The sequence below is a fragment of the Styela clava genome, chromosome 3 (genome assembly GCF_964204865.1).
Source record: "Styela clava chromosome 3, kaStyClav1.hap1.2, whole genome shotgun sequence".
Taxonomy (NCBI): domain Eukaryota; kingdom Metazoa; phylum Chordata; class Ascidiacea; order Stolidobranchia; family Styelidae; genus Styela; species Styela clava.
In genome coordinates this window covers 12,577,861-12,601,591 of record NC_135252.1, presented here as the reverse complement: position 1 = coordinate 12,601,591, position 23,731 = coordinate 12,577,861, and the positions used below count along the sequence as shown (strand labels likewise).

Sequence of the window (23,731 nt, the reverse complement as noted above, 5' to 3'; positions counted from 1 at the left end):
GGTATTATAGTTTTATTAAGTAAGCATATCGTTTGCTATAGCATATTCAAAATTATGGCTCAAACACAAAGTGCCTCTAGCTCAGCCGCCATAGGTGGTGATGAAGCATTGGAAGAGAGAGTGATAAATGAAGAATATAAAATATGGAAGAAAAACACTCCTTTTTTGTATGACCTTGTAATGACTCATGCCTTAGAATGGCCGAGTCTCACAGTTCAATGGTTGCCTGATGTCACCAGACCTGAGAATAAAGAATACACTGTACATCGTGTTATTCTTGGTACTCATACTACTGATGAACAGAATCATCTGATTATTGGTAGTGTACAACTTCCTACAGACGATGGGCATTTTGATACCTCAAACTATGATGGTGAAAGGGGTGAATTCGGTGGATTTGGATCTGTTGCTGGAAAAATTGAAATTGAGATTAAAATCAATCATGAAGGAGAAGTCAATAGAGCAAGGCACATGCCACAAAATCCTTGTGTAATTGCAACAAAAACTCCCTCCTGTGATGTCCTCATTTTTGACTATACCAAGCACCCCAGCAAGCCAAATCCTAATGGTGAAAGCTGCCCTGATCTTCGCTTAAAAGGGCATTTGAAAGAGGGTTATGGTTTGTCATGGAATAACCAAGTTGCTGGTCATTTGCTAAGTGCATCAGATGATCACACAGTTTGCCTTTGGGACGTCAATTCTGCACCTAAAGATAAAAAGACCCTTGATGCTAAGAGGATCTTCAGAGGCCATTCTGCTGTAGTTGAAGATGTAGCATGGCATTTATTGCATGAAAGTTTGTTTGGTTCCGTCGCTGATGATCAAAGTTTGATGATTTGGGACACAAGATCTACTAGTTCTGATAAACCAAGTCACACTGTCAGCGCTCATGCAGCTGAAGTCAACTGTCTTTCATTTAACCCATATAGTGAGTTCATCTTAGCAACTGGATCAGCTGATAAAACCGTCGCACTATGGGATTTGCGAAATCTAAAACTCAAGTTGCACTCATTTGACAGTCACAAGGATGAAATATTCCAAGTTCAATGGTCACCTCATACCGAAACGATACTTGCGTCGAGTGGAACAGACAGACGATTGAACGTTTGGGATCTCAGTAAAATTGGAGAAGAACAATCGAATGAAGATGCAGAGGACGGACCACCTGAATTGCTTTTTGTTCACGGCGGACATACTTCTAAAATATCAGACTTCTCTTGGAATCCAAATGAACCTTGGACAATTTGTTCAGTGTCAGAAGATAACATTATGCAAGTGTGGCAGATGGCTGAAAACATTTACAATGAAGATCAAGAGAACGGATCAGCTGGTGTTGAACTCAGTCAAGTTGAATCTTGAAACTATAATGTTACGTTACACAACATGACTTTGACCTAAAATATTTCAGCTTTGATGGATGAGCGTGAAATATCAACTTTAATACAGTGGCTAATGATAGTGAGCTTTTTACAGTCACTCTTGTAGGGATATTTCAACATGGCTATCAATCTTATGTCGACTGCTGTTATTTAAACTCTTCCCAAATTTTCACATTGAGGTAGACTGCCGCTTGCTGCAATTTTATAAGGAGTGTGAGGTGACGCGCGAGCATACTTTTTCTTGTTATTTTCAAATTTTGTTGATATTTTTGAAGTCAAGTATGTAGTCCAAAGATCAGAATTATCAATCAAACATACCAAACTTTTCTAAAAATGTGATGTTCCATTTACTAATACATTTGTTTGATTCGGTAGCGTAGTGACACTTATTTTATACTCTTGAGTATTCCTGTTTTTTATTATTGTTCTGTGATGTACAGGTCATTTCCTTTACCCATGGTCACGCCTATTTTAGGCAATATTTGAATATTATCTGTGCGATATTTAATGTGGGCAAAATGAACACAGTAGTTCAATATATTTTCCTGGAATTGCTTCTATTTTTTAAGTTTTCATCATATTTTTAAAATGGGCTCAAAAATTGGGGTTTAAAAATTTTCCCCATGATTACTGCAATCTTGTACCAATTAGAAAACAACTGAATTTACAGTATACCAAAAAGCACTGGATAATGGTATTTTGGATAGTTTGTTATTGGGCAATGCAAAGGGTTAAAAAAGATATGATATAAAAATGTTCCTTCATTTATAAAAATTAATTATTTGAGTTAAGTTGTTAAAAATGTTCATTTGAAGATCATACAAGTTTTACTGCTCTTGTACTATACCTGTAAACTGGGAGTGGTTAATGAAATTTGAACAACTAAATGTTGTAATTTCGTCCAACAATAGGATAAAACAACAAATGTTGTCCTTCAATATTAGTCCACGGGTTGTGCTGCTATCAGAGGTAAAAAAGTTCGGAACAGCTCGAATTGTTGAGACAACTGATTATTGGTTATTGAAATACAGGGTATTCATTAAGTCCTGTATAAGTTCAACTAGTAGGCGAATAATAAAGGTATATTCAATGAAATGAAAAAAACTTTTTAAAATGAAACAATCCTTTTTACAACAATATTGAGAACTATTTTTTTTGGATATTGTAACAGGACTTATTGAACACCCTGTATATCTGTGTTACATTAGCAAGTTTTTGTTTTATCTTAGTAATTCTTTAGCTGACGGACTATCATATTTCACATGCCTATTTGTTTACTATCTACCAAGCGATGTTATGATATTGCGGCCAGATTTTGTTGGTTTGGCATTCTTTTACAATACTGTCTTTATAATATCATGGGATTGTTTCTATTGATTGTATTTTGTGTCTCGCATAGTTGGTAGTGTATAGGTAATGCACAGATATAATGGATAGTGATCTTCTTGCCACTTGTAATGCTCTGGGTTACCTTGAAGATGACAGATATTTCAAAGAACCTGACTGCATAGGTAGGTGTGGTTACCTGTACTGTGTTTTTCAATTATGCTGAAAATGGTTACAAAATCCCTATATATTGCAATCATTAAATAACAAATATATATAATCCTCATATTTGAGCTGAGCTTGTGTTTTATTTCTTTAATAGTGTTAGGAAAATGTGTAGTATGCCATTACATGTCACGGGATGTTAGTGCTGCCTGTATGGAAATTGGCCTAAAAATGTCAGACTAATTGGGAGTGAAATATCCCCCATATTGCTAGTTTGTTACAATTTCTAAGGTTAATCATCCTCAGAAAAATTATTACCGGTGATCATATTCATACTTTAGGCATGATCATGTTTTAATAATATTTTTCTGGAAATACACTTGATATGCTTTTATTCAATTAGTAAACTAAGATGTCAGGCATCATTTTAAGACCTCTCGTAGTGTAGGCATTTGACGAGTGATTCTAGTGGTGCAAATGATACTGTGGGACATATGGTTTGAGTGGTATGTTTGGTGCATGTGGAACATGTGGTAAAATTGTTACAAGTGGAGCAAATGATACTGTGCTGATAGTGTCCAATTAAGTGGTGCATGGTGGTGCAAGTGTTATAAATGTACTGCAAGTGGTACAATTGGTGCAAACAGTGAGGACAATAGTCAACAGTAAATGGGTATTTGTTTTAATAGCGAACAATTTTTGTTTGGGATGTTCATAGTATCATTCCATTGCAGACACTGTGAAATGTCTCATAAGATTTCTACATTCGGAGGACAATAATCATGAAATTCGCATACAACTCGGAGCAGGGCACATTGTGCGAAATGACCTTCTTCCTATTCTACGTCAATACCCAGATGATGATGCATTATGTGCTGCTGTACTAAGGTAAAGCTTTTAACTACTAATAAGGGATGCTTTAATGATTTACAGATTTATTTTCAAAATTTAATTCTGACTGATTTTCGACTTAAAATCTCAAATTTTTCTGTGTTGTCCAATGCAAATCAGAATTGTGGAATCGGGGTAAATTTACAATCAACTCCAGTTCCATAGTTGCATAAAAAAATGGACTCAAGACTCTAGCTCCCCACTCCTATTTCTTGATAATTTCAACTGAAGATCTGAAATCCCATGGAAATAAAATTTGATAATGAAAGCTTTTGGGTATGCAAACTTTTTTATGGCTGTTAGAAATGCTTTGATCAAAAATTTTTATTTTCGAGTTCCTGTAAAAATATATTTACTCTGATCATCACCATGAAGAGTCTGTTATTTTGGCAAACACCAAGGAATTCAACCTCCCAACTTCGGGGTGCTCGAAAATATAAGTTTGCGTTAAAGAAAATATGTCAGATTACTCCACTGCCTTGATTTATTTCCTGGAACTTTTTTGATTTTTACAACGTTTCTTAGTTATAGTTTTCACTTTTTGCTTTTACTTCGTTAGAAATTCTCTTATTATAGGCTGTTGGTGAATCTTACTCAACCAGCTCTGTTGTGTTATGGTAACAAAATTCCAACAGAAATTGATCAATATCACAATTATCTGGATATTCTCTCTCACAGTCAGGAATATAAAGAGGTGGGTACTCGTGAGATGTTATTCCAGAAGCTGAATAAAGAATGTCTAATAATTTTGGGCTTTAGGTGTTTCTACTGGATTGGGGCAGCAAATTATCATATTTATCAATTTTCAAGGGATTAAATTAGTTTGATTAGTCCAATTAGTCCATTTTAAGACTTATTTATGACAATTTTCTATTTGAATGATGAAAACATGTTTCTATGCATATTAGATAAAAAATTCACATCTTTTGTGAAGTCTTATTCTAAATGTATTTATGCATAAGAATTTTTCAAATGACGAAACATGGAAAGTGCTGGCACAAAAAGTTTACGATATTCTTGAAAAAGATTGGGAGGACAGATCACCGGATGATTCAATCACTGTTGAACGTATTCTTGTATTATGTCGCAATTTGCTGCATGTTCCTCCAACCACTGAAGATGACAATCAGACTGCTGACAATATGTCTACACATGATAGACTTGTAATGTATGAATACAGTAAATAATGCTTCTTGGGAGTAACTTTAATGCAACCGATGTGCTTGCATATTCTCGCACAAAAGTTCTCCATGAACTAAAATAAAAATGAAAGTAGAATTCAATAATACAGTGGCAATTTAAAAAAAACTGAAAAATTGAGAGTACCTTTAATGCGACCGATGTACTTGAAATGTTTTACCACCTTTTAATTAATATCTCAAAGATGTTGGCTGATTCATTTTTCTTATTTTTTTTTATAAATTTATTATCAAAAGTTATTTTCAGAGCATTACATACATCTGGGATTGATTCAATGGTCTTATACTTGGCCAGTTCAACAACAGAACAACAATGGTGTTTACATGTTGCTGAGATTATTTCACTACTGCTCAAAGAACAGGTAAGCAATCATCGTATTTATTGGATCTAGACATTAACATAATTTGTAATATTGGAATATTGTCTTTTACCTGCGGTGCCATCACAAAGTTCAAGACCTATAGCTTCTAGGGCCTAGAGTGGGGCAATGGCCTAGAATCTAGGCCATTGCCCCACTAAATCGGTTTATTACAACAATTTTAGAATGTAGATGCTCTGATTGGAATGAATAATGCTCAAGAACGTGAGAGACAGGGAGATGAGTTAAAACAATTAAGATTACAAGAAGAAAAAAGGAGACAGATGAGAAAATTGCAGCAAAGTTCAAGGTTGGAATTTTTAAGCATCTTATTTTTTACATGATTTAACATATGATTATACATACCATGATTTTTCTCGAAAAAAATGAATCAGGAAAAAATTGTGCCAAACATTTCTGGATTTGTTGTCTATAAAACTATGATACTTATGTTTCTTTGAATCAAATACCTTTATTTTTGTCTTCTACCTTTAAATTTACTAACAATTCAGAATGGAGCACTATTGAAAAAAAAAATGCTTCACAGCTAAAGAATTACCGTAAATTTACTATAAGAGAACCGCTCCGTGGCTCCATTGTGGAATCGAGGGCCCAGTTTGAGGAAATATGTCCTAGCCTATACTAACTTGTTATTTATTTTTAGGCATTCGAGGTTTGGTGGGACCTATGTTGCTAAAGGAAAATCGGCTTTGGCAGATAATAATGAACTTGTTATTCACAAATCTCTACAGAAGTGCTCTAACCTTACTTACGATGAAGGAAAAAATAAACTTCGTAAAGCAAAACATAGGAGACCATTGATTGATGGGAATGTTAAGAGGTGTGTGTATTGTGTATAGTAGTTGAGGTTTTTACACAAAGTGTAAAATTACTTTTGAAATTTGACTAGGGATCTAAATTCGGTAGTTGCCAATTTATACCTCTAAACCAATTATTCCACTTTTCCCCCACTTACAAAATTTTAATTTATGGTAAAGATAAACCATTTTATCCTAAAATAAACTGCATTTTTGGAAAGCATATACCAGGGTGGTCCAAAGTTGTGGGCTCCGCGGGCCACAATAATGCCAAGAATAGGTAAACAGTGCAATACAAAACAAACACTTTATTGTGCAAACACATAGTTATCAGACATAACCATCCAAGACTAAAAGAATCCGCATTCGATTTCAAGTTTCCAATGACGCCTGTATTGTTAGCATATATTCCAGTCCAAAAAGATGGAAAGCCAGATAATAATTTAGACTGCCAAGCACATCATTCAACTACGCTAGTTGCCTCCGCTAGCCATAACACTGTAGTCAATTCAGTGACATTAGAGATGTAACAATATGTCAAAAGATTTTTCTGATTAATTTTATTACGAAATAACACGATGCGATTTTTTGATTATACTCCGAATGTGACGCGGGCCACAGAAAATGAAGCGGCCGGCCACATGTGGCCCGCGGGCCTGGGTTTGGACCACCCTGGCATATACCTTTGCATTTCAATCTTCAGTGTAACCAATACCAATAATGTTATTTCCAAGGCGATCAACTTTAGAAGTCAGAAAAATATTAAAAGAATTTTGCATCGGACTTCTGAATAATGGTTATAATCATTTGATGTTCAATGTGAAGGATAAATTAAGCAGAGAGAATTCTGATGAACACGATGAAACTTATTATTTCAGTATTATGAGCTTCATAATGGAATTTAACAGGTTTGGTCTTGTAGTAAGGTGTAAAATTACCGTGTTTTTTCATCTTCTTTGGCCAAAATCCTATTTAGAAAGTGTCAGAAAAACCAACTTACTATAGGAGGCTATTGGAATCATGAACAATACAATTAAATACACAAATTTTCGATTCTCTCGCATCGTGCTAAGCAGTAGGAATACGCTTGCCATGCACCTCTGATTACCCTGTGTGGGCTTGCATGTTCAAAACTTGTGGAGGATAATTATGAGTGACGGAATTTCTGAACCCCTCTCTGTCAGAGAATGGTCCATGTAACTGCTGGTCAATTACGGCTTGCTTCATCATCAAGTCCATATATCTGGAATAACTGGTTGACTAATTATTCGACATAGACTGGTAGCAGGATGGGAGATTGTCGTTTGCCATACAATTAGGTCATCTTCCCTCTCCCTGGTATAATTATGAAAATCCTATCCTATGTGACAAATGTGGTTGAATATTTGGGCGCCGTGAGTACCGAATATTCTGAAAAATTTCATATTATTATTAGGTTGTTTGGACAGGATTGCCATTGATATCTAATGATGAATTGACAGCATTATTATGAAAATTTGGTGAATTGCTGCTTTAAGATTATTTTCAAATCTGTTATATCAAAAATATTAAATATTAAAAACTCTAAATTAATTACTATTGAAGAAATTTCGTTTTTTATGATTTCGTAATATAGAGATTATTTCTCTTAGAAAACATGAATTTCATATTGATCTTGTGTCTGAAACAATGCAACTTCCTACTCTTCATTTCATCGATATCAGTATTGTCAACTGCATGGAACTAATGATGACTGATAAGCAGGAATCTAAGACTTGGGGAAGAAGGTATAGATTTGATTTCCAAAATACAAATATTTTACATTGTTCATGCATCATTGTTGGAAACAAGGCTTGCTAAATCCAACTGCTTGGCAGCTTGTGCCGCTTCAAAAAATTGTAAAAAATTATGACACACTTAGTGGAGCTATAATGTGGTGAAGGTATTTGTGACCCTCTGGCCCCGAAGCAATGCTGTCAGTTTGGAATGTAATCAGGGATGGTCAAAACCGAATATTTCAAAATTACATTCAAAATGTGAATGTAATCCATGAATGTAATATTCTTTTATATTTGCTCCAACGCTTATATTGAACTGACTCTCAAATAGGCTAATGGTTCACAAACTGTGATTGTTACATTTTAGAAGGCTTTCAGGGCATAATTCGATGTTAATAAAATCTAAATTTTATTTTCAATGTTCTATAATTTGTATGATAGAAAGCAAATGCGTTGCGAAGTATGGTTTCCTCTACTATAAGCAGATATAAAGGATCCTAGGATTCCTAGCGCACTTATTCTAGAATTTAATAAAGATAGAGCAGTTCAAAATTAGGATAAATAATATTCTGGAATTTGAAGTTACATGACTGTACCTGTCAGATAGCTATAATCTGAGTAACTCATATGTATAAGGTTAGCTTTCTTATGTTACAACTTTAAAAACACAAGTGCTATTTCTTTATTTATTTTCATTCATTTTTTATATCAGTATGTTTATCGATTTGCAGGATGCATCTAGCATTGCAAGGTTACAAAGAATTTCTCCTTACTGTACAAACAATGCAATCATCGAAGAATGAAACTGTTGCAGAGAGTGCCAAAGTGCTATTGAGTGAGCAGACTTTGTTTTGTTTGCTGTTTAAAGCCTGTAAATTGCAGATATCTGCAGTTCAAATATCCAATCAATTTTAAATTTTTCATATTCCAAATTGCATGCGAACAAAGCTTGAATTTGTGAACATAGCCTCTAAGGTCCAGAACACTGAGTTTGCTGAAAAGAAAAGCGGACAAGTGTGACGTAGGCGATTGGGTGTGAACTGTGAAGGGATAAATTTTGTGTTCTATTTAATCTATATTAACAGCAAAATTTTGGGAAAATATTAGGTCTGATAGGAATTTTGAAACAATTAATATCCTTCTATCGGTCCAGAACAGCTTTAAAATAAAGCAAATTAAAGATCTAATGCCCAATTATTGGTAGAAAAGGTGATTCATTCTCAGCAATAACGGTCACCCAACAACAACAAGAATTCAGCGATTCATTATGTACATTTTGTGTCCAAAATTGAAGAAATGCTGAAGTCTTTAACCTTCTTCGTGAAGGCAATTCAGAATAGTTTAGTATTGAGGAACTCCAAATTGAATTGATTTTTTTATTAATAAAAATCGGAAAATATTCGACAAAACTATGGTTACTCTTGATTAAACCTTCAAATTCAAATATCCATACTAAATATTTTTATTCTGCTAAAATTGAGCAATTACCATCAAATGTTTTCTTCCATTCAGATAATATCTTCTACACACCAGAATATCGTGAAGTTTTTTTGACATTGCTTCGTAAATATGATGAATCTAAACTAACACACGGATTTCTTGATGACTTGATACAAACAACTCATCTGTTTATAAGATTATTCGAAAACTATTGCAAGTAAGTGATCTCCATTTTAAAAACTATTATTTTAAAAAAGTTAATTGTGGAAATATTAACAAGTTAATATAAATTTGAATAAATACCCAGAAGGTCTACTCCAGGGGTTCTCAAACTTTTATGATTTGTGGCCCTTGAACCTTGAAATTCCATGTTAATATCGACTGAATTCTTAGCAGCCTATCAGTAATTCTAAGTTGTTTCTATTTGACAATGCAGAGGCAGCAATATTGTAGTGCAGAAGAAAAAAGTTAAAAGGAAAATAAAAAAGAAAAAGAGATCTACAACTACAGCAGCTTCAGATTCTAATACTTTGACTGACGAAGAAAAAACAATCAGGTGGAGTGAAATTGAAGAAGACGTAAAAACAACCTTGCAGGTAACGTTATCATACATTCAAAATTTTTTGTCATCTCCGAGGGATGTCTAAAACAGATTGAATATTGGAAAATAATTACATTCAGTGATGCCCAGAATTCACTATTTTGAATACATTCTGAAGAATACTGAATAGGCCCTGGTATATTTTTTCTGAATTGGGCCATGTTTTACAGGGAAATTTACACAAACTGTTCTAAAATCATAGAAATTTGAGCAGGATTTGCAGAATGATTGAGAATGATCTTAATTGTAAATACATAAGTTGATGAAGAAATACACTTTAACGTAAACTTGTTAAAAATATCCCCAATTTGAAAATGAAAAAATCAACCAAAAACAAAGATCACTTCAATTGAGGAAATATCACAGAGTAGACATCTAATAAAACAATGAAACATTTTCAAGATTAGACTATGTATGTATTATAGTTCAATTGAGGATAAAGATTAGTTTAGTTCTTTCTACAGCTTGCATCTTGTAGATGTTACCTGAGCATCGATTTTGATTAAGTATTTCTGTAGCAATGACCAATCAGTTGAAAATAGTGCAACAATTAAAATTTATGTGACTGCTCAGTGCTCAGACACTTTCGCATAGATAGAATTGAAAGCATGGGTGTAAATAATGACTCGTTTTAGTGGTTTTGTGTGTTATTTGTCAGTTTTTAGGTGTGTTTCCAAAAATTAAATGTGAATCAAATGTTTCTTCCTCTGAGAAGCTTTAGTCTAGTTGCAATATTCGAAAATTAAGCGAAAATTTAAAAAACTAAACCTGTAAGCGGCACATGTTTGAATGTTGTTTAAAAAAAGTAGTAGTTCTGGATAATGAACCAGTTTGTAAGCGCCAACTCGCGAAAATACTCTCAAAATGAGCATCAAAATTTCTGCAAGGACTACTTTTCTGGGAAACTTATAACGAATGGTAACTACCGAGCTTACTCGTACTAATATAAATGCCCATACGGGCAAATCGTGTATGTATATCATTCATTATACATTACTATATGTGGTTGAGCAAGATTCTTTATAAAAACATTCATTTTTACTCTAGTTGCTGAATTGTCTTGATTTAAAGTATTTTTTCCATTGCAGAATGGTGATTTACCAGAAGCAGGCCCTGTTTCTGATCTGTTTGATCCAACTTCTGATGTTCCAGAGGAGGAACAACAACAGAAAGCGCTCGTAAAAATTCAAAACAAACTTCATTCAAGAACAATACCAGAAGCAGTCGTGATATTGAAACAAGCAAGGTAAGTTTAAGTGATGATTTTTTTTGTTACGTTCTAACTCAGTGTGTTTGAACCTTCTGTATTATTTTGTGTTAAATATTGCATTCTGCGATTGGGATTCATCACACAAAATTTCTATCCATGGTTTTGTGTCAGTCCTTCTATATGTGAATGCAATTTCACATTCAACCATTGGAGTCCGTCCGCAAGGTTTTTCGGTTAAGTGTTCCATATTATGTGAATGTTTCCAATTCCACTGTTATCGTCTGGCATATACAATTTTGATGCTATGGTTTCTGTGTCAGTTGTTGATGCACATGTGGTTATGGACAAATATTACAGTGAATTTTACTGTTAATTATGTAACTTCAACAGTTTGTTACTTTCAGAGAACTATGGCCAGAAATTGACATATTTGGAACTTCTGTATCAACTTGGGAAGACGATGTTTCGACTCTAAAGGAGATTTGTTTGGCTGATATGACAGGTAGGACTTGTATTACTTTTGTGAAAATAACAAGTTATTATAAGCAGAACCGTTGAGTTGGCGGAAAATTTTAAACCTGACACCTGGTTGCTCCCGACTTCAGGTTGAAGAAAATTTTGATAACAAAAATATTGGCATATGCTTTACTACAGTACCGGTGAACTACCGGTAATTGCTTTTCGAGTTTCTGCAAGAAATTTAGAAAAATCATGGTTACAGAATAGCACAAATTCACAAAAGACCCAATCTACCGTCTGCTCTATAGCAATAGTGTGTAATCCATATTTGATTGCAATGTTCAGGTCTTGCTACGGATAATCAAGAATCAGAAAATCAGGAAGAAGAACAGGATGAGGAAGAGGAAGAAGAAGAATCCATTCAAACGACAAGCAGAGAAGTTGAATTTAACCTGAATGATTATCTTAAAAAGTAGATTTTTAATTGATTACTTTCCAGTTATTGATTTTCTGAATTTTAACTTTGTGTGTCCATTTTGTGCTCTCAATTGCAACTCTCATTGTGTGTATCCATTTTGTACTCTCCAACTTGCGTATTATATTCAGTTTTCTGAAATTAGGAATATTACTTATAGTGTTGTCTAGTGCAGTGTTATTCGAATTTTTTCATCATGACCCACTTGGTACGGCCAAATTTTTTTCGCAACTCTCAGGAACTAAAATCAAAAAATAAAGTAAAATTTTATATTACAGCAAAAATTTGTTATATTTTATAAGGCCGATGTACTTGCAAATTCTCGCACAAAGGATAGAATCCTGGCTCTATTTCTTTGATGATGGGTTTCAAATCTTTGGCTGGTGCCAAATCTTTCAAAATTGATCTATATTTTGTTTAACATAAGTTTCGAAAAAGATTTTACCGCGACCCCCCATTGAGCCATTTCACAATCCAGTGGGGGTCTGGGCCTGCAGTTCGGAGCCCCTGGTTTAATAAGCCCTGGCATAGCAGCAGCTAGCTTGTGTAGTGCCTTGGTTGGAGCAAAAAGAATATGATTATGCAGAATAAAAATATATATCGATTCCTAATATGTGTTGAAGTTAGTTTTGATATATGCTTTCATACTTTATCCATTTTGTGCATTTTTTCCTTTTAGATTTTCAGACTACAAGGTTGTTCAACCATATGTGATATTATTGGCAAAATTCAAAACAAATTCACAACATACCAATCATTGTATCGTCAAATTACTTCATCGAGTATGTTACGATTTAAAAATGTATGGGTTGTTATTTCAAGCTTCTGTATTTAGATGTTTTCAAAAGGTAAGCGCATTCGAATAATTCCTATTGACCTATTGTATTTTAATCCGGTCATAAAAAAGTTTTTTTGTATATTTTAAATCTACGTTCACCATTTTTTAACCCAATATAACTATTTTTTCATCTTAATTCAGATTTTCAAATGTGCATTACTGGATCCCACAATGCGAGAACTGGACCAATTTGCAAAATTTATCGTTCAGAAGTTTTTTGAAGTTCTTCCTAAAAATGATAAACTATTTGCTGAAATTTTATTCTGGAAACAAACAAATGCCCATGTCTATGAATTAGTAGAAGGATACGGATCTTTTTCTAATGCATCAGGGTAAGAATGGATATATAAAAGTATTTCACACTGATGTCGTAGCTAATAGAATTACCTATCGAATTTTTCGGACTATGAGGGTTATAGGGTGAACTGTCGATAAATATCTCGGTTTTTATGCATGCATAGTAGGCATCAGGCTATAAGACACAACGGGTATTGGTACGGGTTTTGAATGTATGCAATAAAGCCCAAATAACTACCTTATCCATATGCATCAGGCGCACAATCGATTTTTGAGGAAAAAAAATTATTTCAAGTTCACCTCATGGTTCGTGAAATACGGTAATTTTGGTACTAAAGAAGTGACTTGATTCAAACTAAAGATTTTCCATATTGAATTTCAATTACCTATGATTAGTATTTTGAAGACACCAAGTTATTAAATATTACATTCTGGCAGATTTCCTTGCGAATGACTGACTGGCTATCAGCAAATTGGATTAGGAGAAATTTTCTCCCCTGAGATAAATATGGAATTCCTATTCTTGTTCCTATCAATCTATTCTGGTTGTATGTAAACTTGTTTCAAAGTTTCCTTTTAGCATAGTCTTTTGCCATTTCAGTTTGTCGAATTCATTTTTATTTTCTGCCATGAAAATACAATGTTTTGAACCTTTTTCTTCCAGATCTAAAAAGCCAGTTGTATGGAGTGAAGCAGAAAAAGAAGAACTTGCTAATTTATATGATGAATTTAAAGATGGAGAATTAGGTTAGCAGTTCGTGAATGTTTGGAAACATGTACTTGTTTCTGTTACTACTTTTACTCTATACCAGGAGTGGCCGACAACGTCGGTCGCGATCGACCAGTCGATCATCACAGTTGGAGTAGTTGATTGATCGATTTTGATCCAACTCAACAGCATGCTAAAAATTGCCCTCCACTAGTGTTCACGGAGGGATTGTTTTGCGTTTCAAAAAGGGGGAATGCTGTACATGCCCAAAAGACGATATACTATGGAGTAATATATTTTATTCACAACTGCAACAGTGACATCAGAATGTCCATTTAATTGTTGTTCTTATTTAATTCTGAGAGATAAGTATCCCTGCTCTATACAACAAGACTCTGTACTGCAGTAGTTTTCAAACCCTCCCAGTACAGTGGTATTGTGCTATAGGCACATTGTTTCGTTGCCAATAACTCTAAATATTGAGAGATTCAAGTACCGGTAGATAAAATTGGTGTAGCAAATATGATATTGTACAAAAAAATAGTTATATTTAATGGGCCGAGTGCTGAGATTTGAAAATGGTTTAATAGCATTGTACACATTTTATCATGATTTTTGTGTTTAATTGTCTAGTGAGGGCTCAAACCTTAGGTCTGTAACTAACTAGGACTGAGGAACATATGACTGTCAAAATTGTTTATTTATTTTCAGATGTTGTTGACTGCATTCTTGCAAGAATAACAGATGAATCTCGTACAAGGCGTCAGGTCGTCTCTCAATTATTAAATCTTGGTATTGCCAATGATGCCGCAGAATTAAAAAGAAAGAAAGGGTAAATAGAGATTTTAGAGAGCTTTGCCAAGTATATGCCATAGATGGAATGCACCTTGGCGGTGCATTCAATCTATGGCATATACTCGCTTTTCTCGCTTGGTTATTAATTGGATGACAGATGTCCATCCATATATGCACTTTTCAGTATGTTATAATTTAATTTTTCGAAGATATTTCATATCATAATTCTGACTTTTATAACATTTTACTTGGTAAAATTGGAAACAATTATGATTTCACATAGGAATGTCAAAATTCAAAGGTAAAATAGCAACACCCATTATCTGAATTTTATATAACTTTCTTTTCAAATATCATTAATTAAATGTAGCAAATCCATACCGGTATTGTATCATTTGTTTGTTAGACCAAGACCAACAGTATGGAGAGAAGATGAAGAAATGGAATTAAGAAGACTTTATGAAGAATTCCAAAATTCTGATGGTGATTTGGGTTTCATATTTCATTAGTTACAATAACGATTATATCACCTTTATGCATTTATATTTCATCATTCATTTTAAGCTGTAACCAAGGTGCTTCCTGTATAGAAATTTTTGTATAGTTGAGTACTGTGTAATTGTGGTTTGTCTTAAGCTTTGTCTCAATTGTATGCATCTCAATTCATATGGGAACCTTTTCTGCCAAAGTAATCTATCTAAACACAGATATACAAGGTGCGGCTAAAAAGAAACGGGACTGACGTCACAGATTGCGCAACACGATTAAATATCGGTAATCAACACTTTTGCAGTGTTGCATAATATGTGTTCTTTGTTTAACAGCTGTTTTGACACAATATCGCAATTATTTTTGCTTTTCAGGATCCATAAGTGAATGTGATAAATTTCTTGTTGAAAAAAAATGCTGTGCGAGGTCTGATTGAGTTTTTTGGCGATAGGGGGTTCAATTGAAGAATGACGATTGAGTAAAGAATTAACATTAAATTTGGTGTCAAACTTGGAAAAATGCATGTCAACTCGGCATGCATTCAATCGTTGAGCTTTCTGCTCCTCAGTCAACTCAAGAGCCTTTGGCATCATTTTGGCACACACCTTTCGCATTCCCAAAGTGTCAACCAAAATGGTGCGGACCGTTTCTTTGTCCATCCCAATTTCGTTGGTAATGACGCGAATTGTTAAGCGACGGTCACTGCGAACCAACTGTCAAACCTTTTCGATGTTGGTATCAGTAGTGGAAGTGCAAGGCCTCCCTGACCTCGGATCATCCTCCACATCCTCCCTGCCTTCCACAAATCGCTTGTGCCATTCAAAAACTCTTGTTCTGGACATGAAAGAATCTCCATTTGGGTAACATCACGCAACATCTGCAAAGTCTGAGTCGCCGTTTTTCCAAGTTTGACACAAAATTTGATATTAATTCTTTGCTCAGTCGTCATTCTTTAATTGAACCCCCTATCGCCAAAAAACTCCATCAGACCTCGCACAGCATTTTTTTTTCAACAAGAAATTTATCACATTCACTTATGGATCCTGAAAAGCAAAAATAATTGCGATATTGTGTCAAAACAGCTGTTAAACATAGAACACATATTACGCCACACTGCAAAAGTGTTGATTACCGATGGTTAATCGTGTTGCGCAATCTGTGACGTCAGTCTCGTTTCTTTTTAGCCGCACCTCGTAGAGCACTACTTGATTCATACATTAGGCTTATACGCACATGATCGATTTTTGAAGGAAAAAAATATTCTCTTATGTTATGCTTATATATAATTATATCATGTAGAATACTATGATAATGTTTAAATCTTTAAGTTGGACAATTTCTTTAATTAATATTAAGATCGACTTGGGAACATAATGCAAATGATGACTTGCAAAAAATCGAAAGGAAAAGTCATTGAGAAACTTCTTGCTATGGGTCTCGTACAAGACAGGTATCTATTTTTTTATCACATTGGTTTATGCGAGGTGCCCAAGGACTAAATGAGATCGTCTACTAACAATATGAAATTTGTTCTTTCTAATCGAACTTTTATGTTAGTTGATTACATAGGGTTGTGGAAATATTTTTCAAATACTGGCAAATCTACTATCAGTTGTATTAACGCTAGAGAGACTAACTACTTATGCTCCTTCTATGAGAAATTCTGGCCTCAAATCACATGAAACAAAAATACATTTGTGTCTAAAATTTTCTGTAAATCATCACATGTTTCATTGGGAGCCATAGCTTTTGGATTTGGATCCTGGATCTGGTCTTGTCAATATATATCTGGTGTAATCGTGTGTATTCTATTCTAAACATAGCAAAATCTATTACTGAGCTTTTTTGTTTCCTTGTCATTCCTTCAAATCCACTGCAGCACCCAGATTGGCTAAACTGAAAACTAGCAGACCTAGAGTTTATAATTTAATGGTTGCAATTTCTTTCGTTTCTTAACTCTCAACATATAAAGTACTTTTATTACAAAAATCAGTGCTTTATAATATAAGTTATATTTCACATCTGTACATATACATAAGGTTTTCTATATTTTTTTAAAGGAAAGAACTTCATAAACGAAGGAAGAGAGCAGAAGGATCAAGTAAAAATAAAGAATATGCCATAATGCACGGTCAGTATTTCTGGATTCCATTTCTGTTTTTAGGTTGTTCGTAATTTGATCCAAATTTTTATGAGTTGTTTTCACACTGTATAAGGCTCTGTACAAGCAAATGTTATGGAGCCACTATTTTTGCAAGGACATTGCCAACTCATTTTATTGAGGTGAGAAGTGTGAGATCTTTAACCAATAACGCCAACATACTTTGGTCCAGTGCCAGGATTCAAAATTTTAAGAACAGGTTCTCCTTTGCATCAGACCCACTAACAACAGGTTGCCTCATTTTAGAAAACGTAGTTATGTGATTATGTAAGCTACATTAACATGAAATGCTTTACATAAATGTAATGCATAACTTTTTCAAATATAATGATAGTCGTCAGATGCCGTTCATGTTACCCATGTGCTGACGTCATTTAATTTCTAAAACAAAAATCAAGAAAGGGTTCCTTGATTATCACTACATTCTAAGAACGGGATCGTATGAACTGCCCGAACTCCACCGCTGTTTGGGTCCGATTAAAATTGACATAATTATGATCTCAACAAATGACACTCATCCAGACAATCTCCTATTATTTTGAATCTTTCCTAGTTTCATGTAGATCATCAATGAGTGCAATAAGTTAGTAACATATTATAACATTTCTTTTTCATTTTAAAATAATGGAAATGCTATAAAACACCATGTGATTACTACCTGACAGGGTATATATAATTTTCATCCATTTTCCTCATGTCATATTCATAGCTGGTGGATCTGATGATTCCGAAAATGAAGACGCTGTCAATCGAAATAATGATTCAGAATCAGATGATGATGATGGTTGGGCTCTGATAGGTAGGATGAGATTGTGCAGGAATTGTTTGCAGTTTAATTTTTGTATATTCAAAATTGATCTCTTGTAAAGCATAAGAACAGTGTTTGCCAGGTTTATTGATTGAAAAACCATTTTATACTGTAACAACTGGTAAACAAAGGCTGTTGGTTGCATTGTGCTAAGTGTTAGGAATACACTTGCCATCGCACATATAATGACCCTTTGTGGATTCGCAGGTTCGAATACCTAGGAGGAAAATGAAGTGCGATATGTTCTGCTTTTTCCTAAATCAAGTCCGTGCATCTAAACAAATATCTGGCAAACTATTTCAGTACCTGACATGAATAGTCGGAGACTTGTAGAAAATTGATTTCAGGAATGTCCAAAACTAAATGAATAGTTGAATACTTTTGAAGTAATTATATTCGATAAAGTAACGTCTTGTTTTTTTTAATTCTAATTTGAAACAAGATTGTTTCAGAAAATTTGATATCTGATGTCCATATAAGAATAAACTTCATTTCACTTTAAAAACTGCAATAATCAAACTAGAAGATCAATATTCATCTCAAAATTATTTTACATTACAACATTACATTTCTACGCTTTTATAATGATTTGTTTAATTTTCCGAACGTGACCTGATTGGGAATATACCGTATTCAATATTGTATTGAGGTTTAACTTTTTGGTAATGAACTAATTATCTCAATCATAAGAATGGTTGAACAAGTAAAAAAATTGGGCTTCGCTGAACAAGCATAATCTTAAAAGTTCCATATATTACAGGTTACTTCTAAATTGTGAAGTGTGCATCTTATTACTATAAAATATATAATGTTAAAAGTATTTTGCATTCGATTCTCAGATCTACAATCATGCATCAGAAAAGCATCAAGTGATGGATTTTCTTCACAAATTGACTGGGTTAAATCTAGTCTGAATCAAGCTATTGATGATAGAAGTAATGCCAACCCAGGTAATGTAATACGATTTAAGTGTGAGTTTGAGTATAAAGTAGTATTATACAAATACAATATACTAAGTTGAAAGCTAAGTTAAAGAAATGTATGTTCAACCAAGATTGCCTGAGTGCATGATAAAGGCTATTTGTTTATCTTGTAAGAACCTAAATACATATCTTCTATAACTATTTTATTGAAACACAATTTTTTTTTTAAAATGTCATTATTCAGAATGTTCAGGTTTGCAGGCAGGATTTTCTAAACAGAGATGGAGTTATGCTGGGAGAGTTATTGGGTCAAGGTGATAGATTATGACCCCCTTACTCCCCTCTCGCTTGCTGCACCCATGCTGGAGCAGTGGTTCTCGAACATTCATGTAATTATTTCAATTTTATATGTCCCTCTTTTTTTTTTCAGATGAAGAAATTCAAGCCGTACCTCTTGTGCCACTCATGGAAGAGCAGGAAGACGCCATGCAAAATTCTGCTTTCAGAAAAATGTTACGCTTTATCGGACTTCATAAACCATCAACAGGACAGGTTGAATACTTTTTTGTTGAATTTGTTTGAATTTTGTTGAATCTATTAAAAGATAAAAAGAACTTGAGCCTGGAGCCATGGTGCCGTGTGGTTTTGTTGCAACATATCAATCAGTTTCAAATTTTCTGTTCTTCAAGTCATTAGGCTGGACAGATACCTTTTTTGTTATTTTCAGCTGATTCCATTTTATTTTTAACTCCATGGGAATATTTTTTACTGCTCGACCTTAGTTTTGCTGGTACACGGATTTTTTCAGCAAACTGTGCGCTCTCAGTTCTTACCAATACACAATCTTCATATTTGTTAGTTCTTCAAGAAGAAGTTGTTTTTTACTTATCTCCTGTGTATTTTTTTTTTATTCAGGAAATGTTTTGGAGGATTCCACCTGATCTAACAGTTGGGGGATTGCAAGAATCTGTCCAAATTTTATCTCAACCTGTCAAAAGGAAAAGGGATTCTTCACCTGAAAGAATTGAAAGGTACTGGTGGTTTGCTGTTTACAAATGTATCATATGCAATTGTAATTTGAAGTAAAATAGGATTTCCATATTTATCCCGGGAGAGAGAAAAGCCGGCTTACCACAGCATCTCTTCCGATTACCTGTCCATGTTGGATATGGAATGATTAACCATTTATTTGTTTCAAATGCGCGGAGTTTATGGTAGAGGAAGCTATAACCGATCAACGGAAGAGTGTTACATAGGAAACTAAGTTTAGTTTTGATTGATTCTGTTTTTCTTTCCATTTTTCTATGTTTAGTTAGGAAATAGTACTGTCACACTATTTTATGTCTTCTTTATATTTGTTCTTTCATTTTTTCAGTGCTGAAGATGTTCTAAAGAGAGTTCAGGAAGAAAGTGATGATGAGGAACTTTCTCAACAATCCAAACGAAAGCGAAGAAATACATCCGACGAGGATGATGATGAAGTTGGAAAATCTCGGAATGAAATCAACAGGTCAGGTCTTAGTTTTGTTGTTTTCATCGCATATCAGGAACAGAGTTGAGAGTTCAAAGTTTACTGCAATTGCTTGACCTGAACTGCCAAATACTTGATACCTCCAGAGATTTCCAAACTTGAATCGTTCGTACTTTTTGTAATGAGGATCAAGGAACATTTGAAAAATAACTATCAAGTTGTGTAAAGTGACTAAAACCTATGGGCAGGGGGTTTATTTACCTGGCTAACACAAACAGTCCCCGAACTCGTAATAGAACTAAAATAAGGAAATCGTAACAAAATTATGGCCTAACCCCAACCTGATACACACACTACAGGAGTATCAAAAGTTTAATATATGAATATTAAATCTATGTAACATGTGGGCTTGTTTTTGTGCACATAAATGATTTGAACTTTTTAAATCGCCAATTGTAATTATTTTTAGGATAAATTTCTATTGATACTTAAATATTTTTGGCAAGTTCTGAATGCAGACAAATAAGAAGTGAATAGTTGGGAAATGAATTGATATTATGCTATGGTTTTAAAATTATCTCTCCCTCGGACAAGGTGGTAGAGATTATTGGCTTACTCCAATATTCTTGCACTATATCATGCACTAATGTTCACTTAATTTTAGACCCACTGATGATTCGGAAGATGTGGAGAAAGATCTAGTACAATCTAAAAATCGTAAGAGAATTCTGCTGGACGATAGTGATGAAGATTCTGATGCTATTTCGCAAGATTCAGCCAACGCTGTGGTTATGAATACTTTGCAGAGGTGAATTGTGTGTTGGTGCAATATTTGGCTCATTATAATAAAACTTATTGGAAATATTTAGTTTTCGTCCTAAAAAAATATGTGTAAAATGACAGTAGGTAATTGATGTATCTGGAATATTTTAACCGATGTCTCGACAGACAAGTAAGACACAAATTTTGTTTCAACACTTTATTTTGACCATATATATTTTATGTTACATATTATATATATTTATGTCGATTTCTGAAGTTAAAATAAGGTTAATTGGTAATATAACTACATTGTGATTAGGAAATGTGGCAACAAAGTTGTCTGTCAGTTCAGACCGTATTTTGTTAATGACATGAGAACGAAAAAAACATTTGGGTAACTATCTTAAAATTTGAGCCATGAGCTAGCTGAATCACAGGTTATCTGAGTTTTGAGTCAATCTTAGATCTAAGTTTCACCGACAGTTAGTTGAGTACCTGTTATGAGGCTGTGATAAGTGGTAACTTGAGTTCAGCTCTAGTTGAGTGAATCACTCGGGCCTCCCTAACACTGGATATAAATATTTTGTATATGAGGCACACTGTCTGAGCACCGACAGCTTCTGGTCTGAATTGTAATTTTTTTCATTATGTATTCAATATAGTATTGTTTGTAATTATTGCAGCAACTCTGAAATCCCAGAAGATGAAGATGTGAATGACGTCATACAATCTAAAAGTAAAAGAATGGTTATGTCGGATGACAGTGATGAAGATGACAAAGAAAATCAGGATCTTCCTAACAATGATAATACCTCAAGGTATGTTTGGCAAATGTTCATCTATTTTGAAAATGTTTGTGGAGTCGGGGAATATTTACAATCGACTGTCGACTTCGATTTGAGAAAAATTTGTCTCTCGCTCCAGCTCCAAACTTGATAATAGAAAACATTTGCCTATGTGAACCTCCTTTATTAAACTGTTAATATTGCTCTCTGACCTCGGTGACCTTTTTGAGTTTCTGAAGAAAATGCTGACTTGTATTATCACCATCGAACATATGAAATCCAGATTCAACCCTGGCTGTTTGAAAAATAGAATCCAGTTCAGACTTCGGTGAAAACATCCCAAATTCCCGTTAATAGAAACCTTATTCAATCTTTTCCTAGAAAATAACTTTTGCTTTCGTTCCAGTGCTAAAAACAGTGAAGAAATGGAAACTTCGTTTCAACGAAAAAATCGGAAGCGAATATCAGTGATAGAAGATGACGATGATGAATTTTAATCAACATCACACCGTTTTGTTAGTTATACCCATGTCAGTGCTACGGAAATGTTGACTCCATCTGCTATTTTTTAAATTCCAATTTTATATTGGTATTTGCATATATGCCTCCCAGGTTTGTGAATGTGCGAGCTCGAATTTCATACCGTCAATGGTGATAATTGATAATAAAGGTTCAAAATTCTTCAGAAACCCAAAAAGTGTTCTAAGTTTTCCAAGCATTCTTATAAAGCTCGCATACCAATGTTTTTGTTATCAATATTTGATTTTGTTATAGTAGGGAGCTGGGATCGGAGTAAAATATCCTAACCTGGAATCTATTGCAAATTTTTCACAGATTTATCGGCCCTGGTGTCAGTGCTGAAAATGTAATGGTCTGTCTGCTCTCACTGCCTTTTTCAAATTTTTATTATTCTACTTTTTCGTTTTTGTCAATTTTGCAAATAATTGCACACTATGACGTGTTGGTTTCATCTGTTTTTAGCAGAAGTGTCATACTGAAAGGGTAAAAAAAGCTTCAATATGCAGAATTGTTTGGCAGTTGTTACTAGATTAACTGTCAAGTCACATTAAACGTACTAATTGTTAATGGGCTCAGGGCAGGTGTTATAAGACTTTGGGTGAGGCAGACATCTGAAACTTACTTTTCGTAGAATTCCATGAAATTTACACATTGTATAAACTACCAGTTAAGGGTATGCAAGGCTAACTGCCTTATGCGTGTAACGCAAAGATGCTATGGCAAGAATGAAGGTGAATATTCTATTTGATCAGGTCCGACGAATCATTACAGAAATACATTTGTTTTAGTTTGCAGCAAGACTCTTGAATCCAATTGTATTATGAAGTCGTAAAATCAATGCGTCATAGCACGGATTAGTCTTTTGTGATTCTTGAAAAGTTCGAAAATATCTTCACCCCCCAACTATGAAGTGAACAAAACTTGTACTGTAATTAAAATAAGCCAGAAAAAGCCCATGCCTGATGGTACAGGAACATTTGTAAAGGTCTGGTTGGATTATTCGTATCAATATTATACGCTTTATGAAATACATTTTCTAACTCAAGCTCACACTGTTACATAAATACCATCAGCCATGATAAATAGAATTAAACC

At 34.1% G+C, this 23,731-nt stretch overlaps 1 protein-coding gene and 1 pseudogene across 1 annotated transcript; both read left to right on the top strand.

Moving 5' to 3' along the window:
• Window positions 1-41: 41 nt before the first annotated feature.
• On the top strand, window positions 42-2,778 carry LOC120343128 (histone-binding protein RBBP4 pseudogene; annotated as a pseudogene).
• LOC120343127 (protein timeless homolog) lies at window positions 2,768-23,074 on the top strand. Its single transcript, XM_039412244.2, has 30 exons — window positions 2,768-2,890; window positions 3,605-3,758; window positions 4,338-4,455; window positions 4,724-4,929; window positions 5,208-5,322; window positions 5,505-5,629; window positions 5,984-6,160; window positions 6,872-7,045; window positions 7,769-7,903; window positions 8,626-8,729; window positions 9,407-9,551; window positions 9,771-9,930; window positions 11,024-11,181; window positions 11,550-11,647; window positions 11,950-12,076; window positions 12,759-12,927; window positions 13,059-13,249; window positions 13,879-13,961; window positions 14,635-14,755; window positions 15,125-15,201; window positions 16,564-16,657; window positions 17,268-17,338; window positions 18,078-18,167; window positions 19,016-19,126; window positions 19,530-19,651; window positions 20,015-20,130; window positions 20,475-20,609; window positions 21,235-21,378; window positions 22,016-22,150; window positions 22,524-23,074. The coding sequence occupies exons 1-30, from the start codon at window positions 2,809-2,811 to the stop codon at window positions 22,612-22,614; spliced, it is 3,828 nt and encodes a 1,275-aa protein (XP_039268178.2). The 5' UTR covers window positions 2,768-2,808; the 3' UTR covers window positions 22,615-23,074.
• Window positions 23,075-23,731: the final 657 nt, after the last annotated feature.

Bases quoted from the DNA above. Each gene is read 5' to 3' on its own strand.
- LOC120343127 (XM_039412244.2), top strand. From the start codon at position 2,809: ATGGATAGTGATCTTCTTGCCACTTGTAATGCTCTGGGTTACCTTGAA. The intron at 18,168-19,015 runs GTAGGATGAGAT...TTCGATTCTCAG, and splicing joins TGATGGTTGGGCTCTGATAG to ATCTACAATCATGCATCAGA. The intron at 21,379-22,015 runs GTGAATTGTGTG...TAATTATTGCAG, and splicing joins GTTATGAATACTTTGCAGAG to CAACTCTGAAATCCCAGAAG.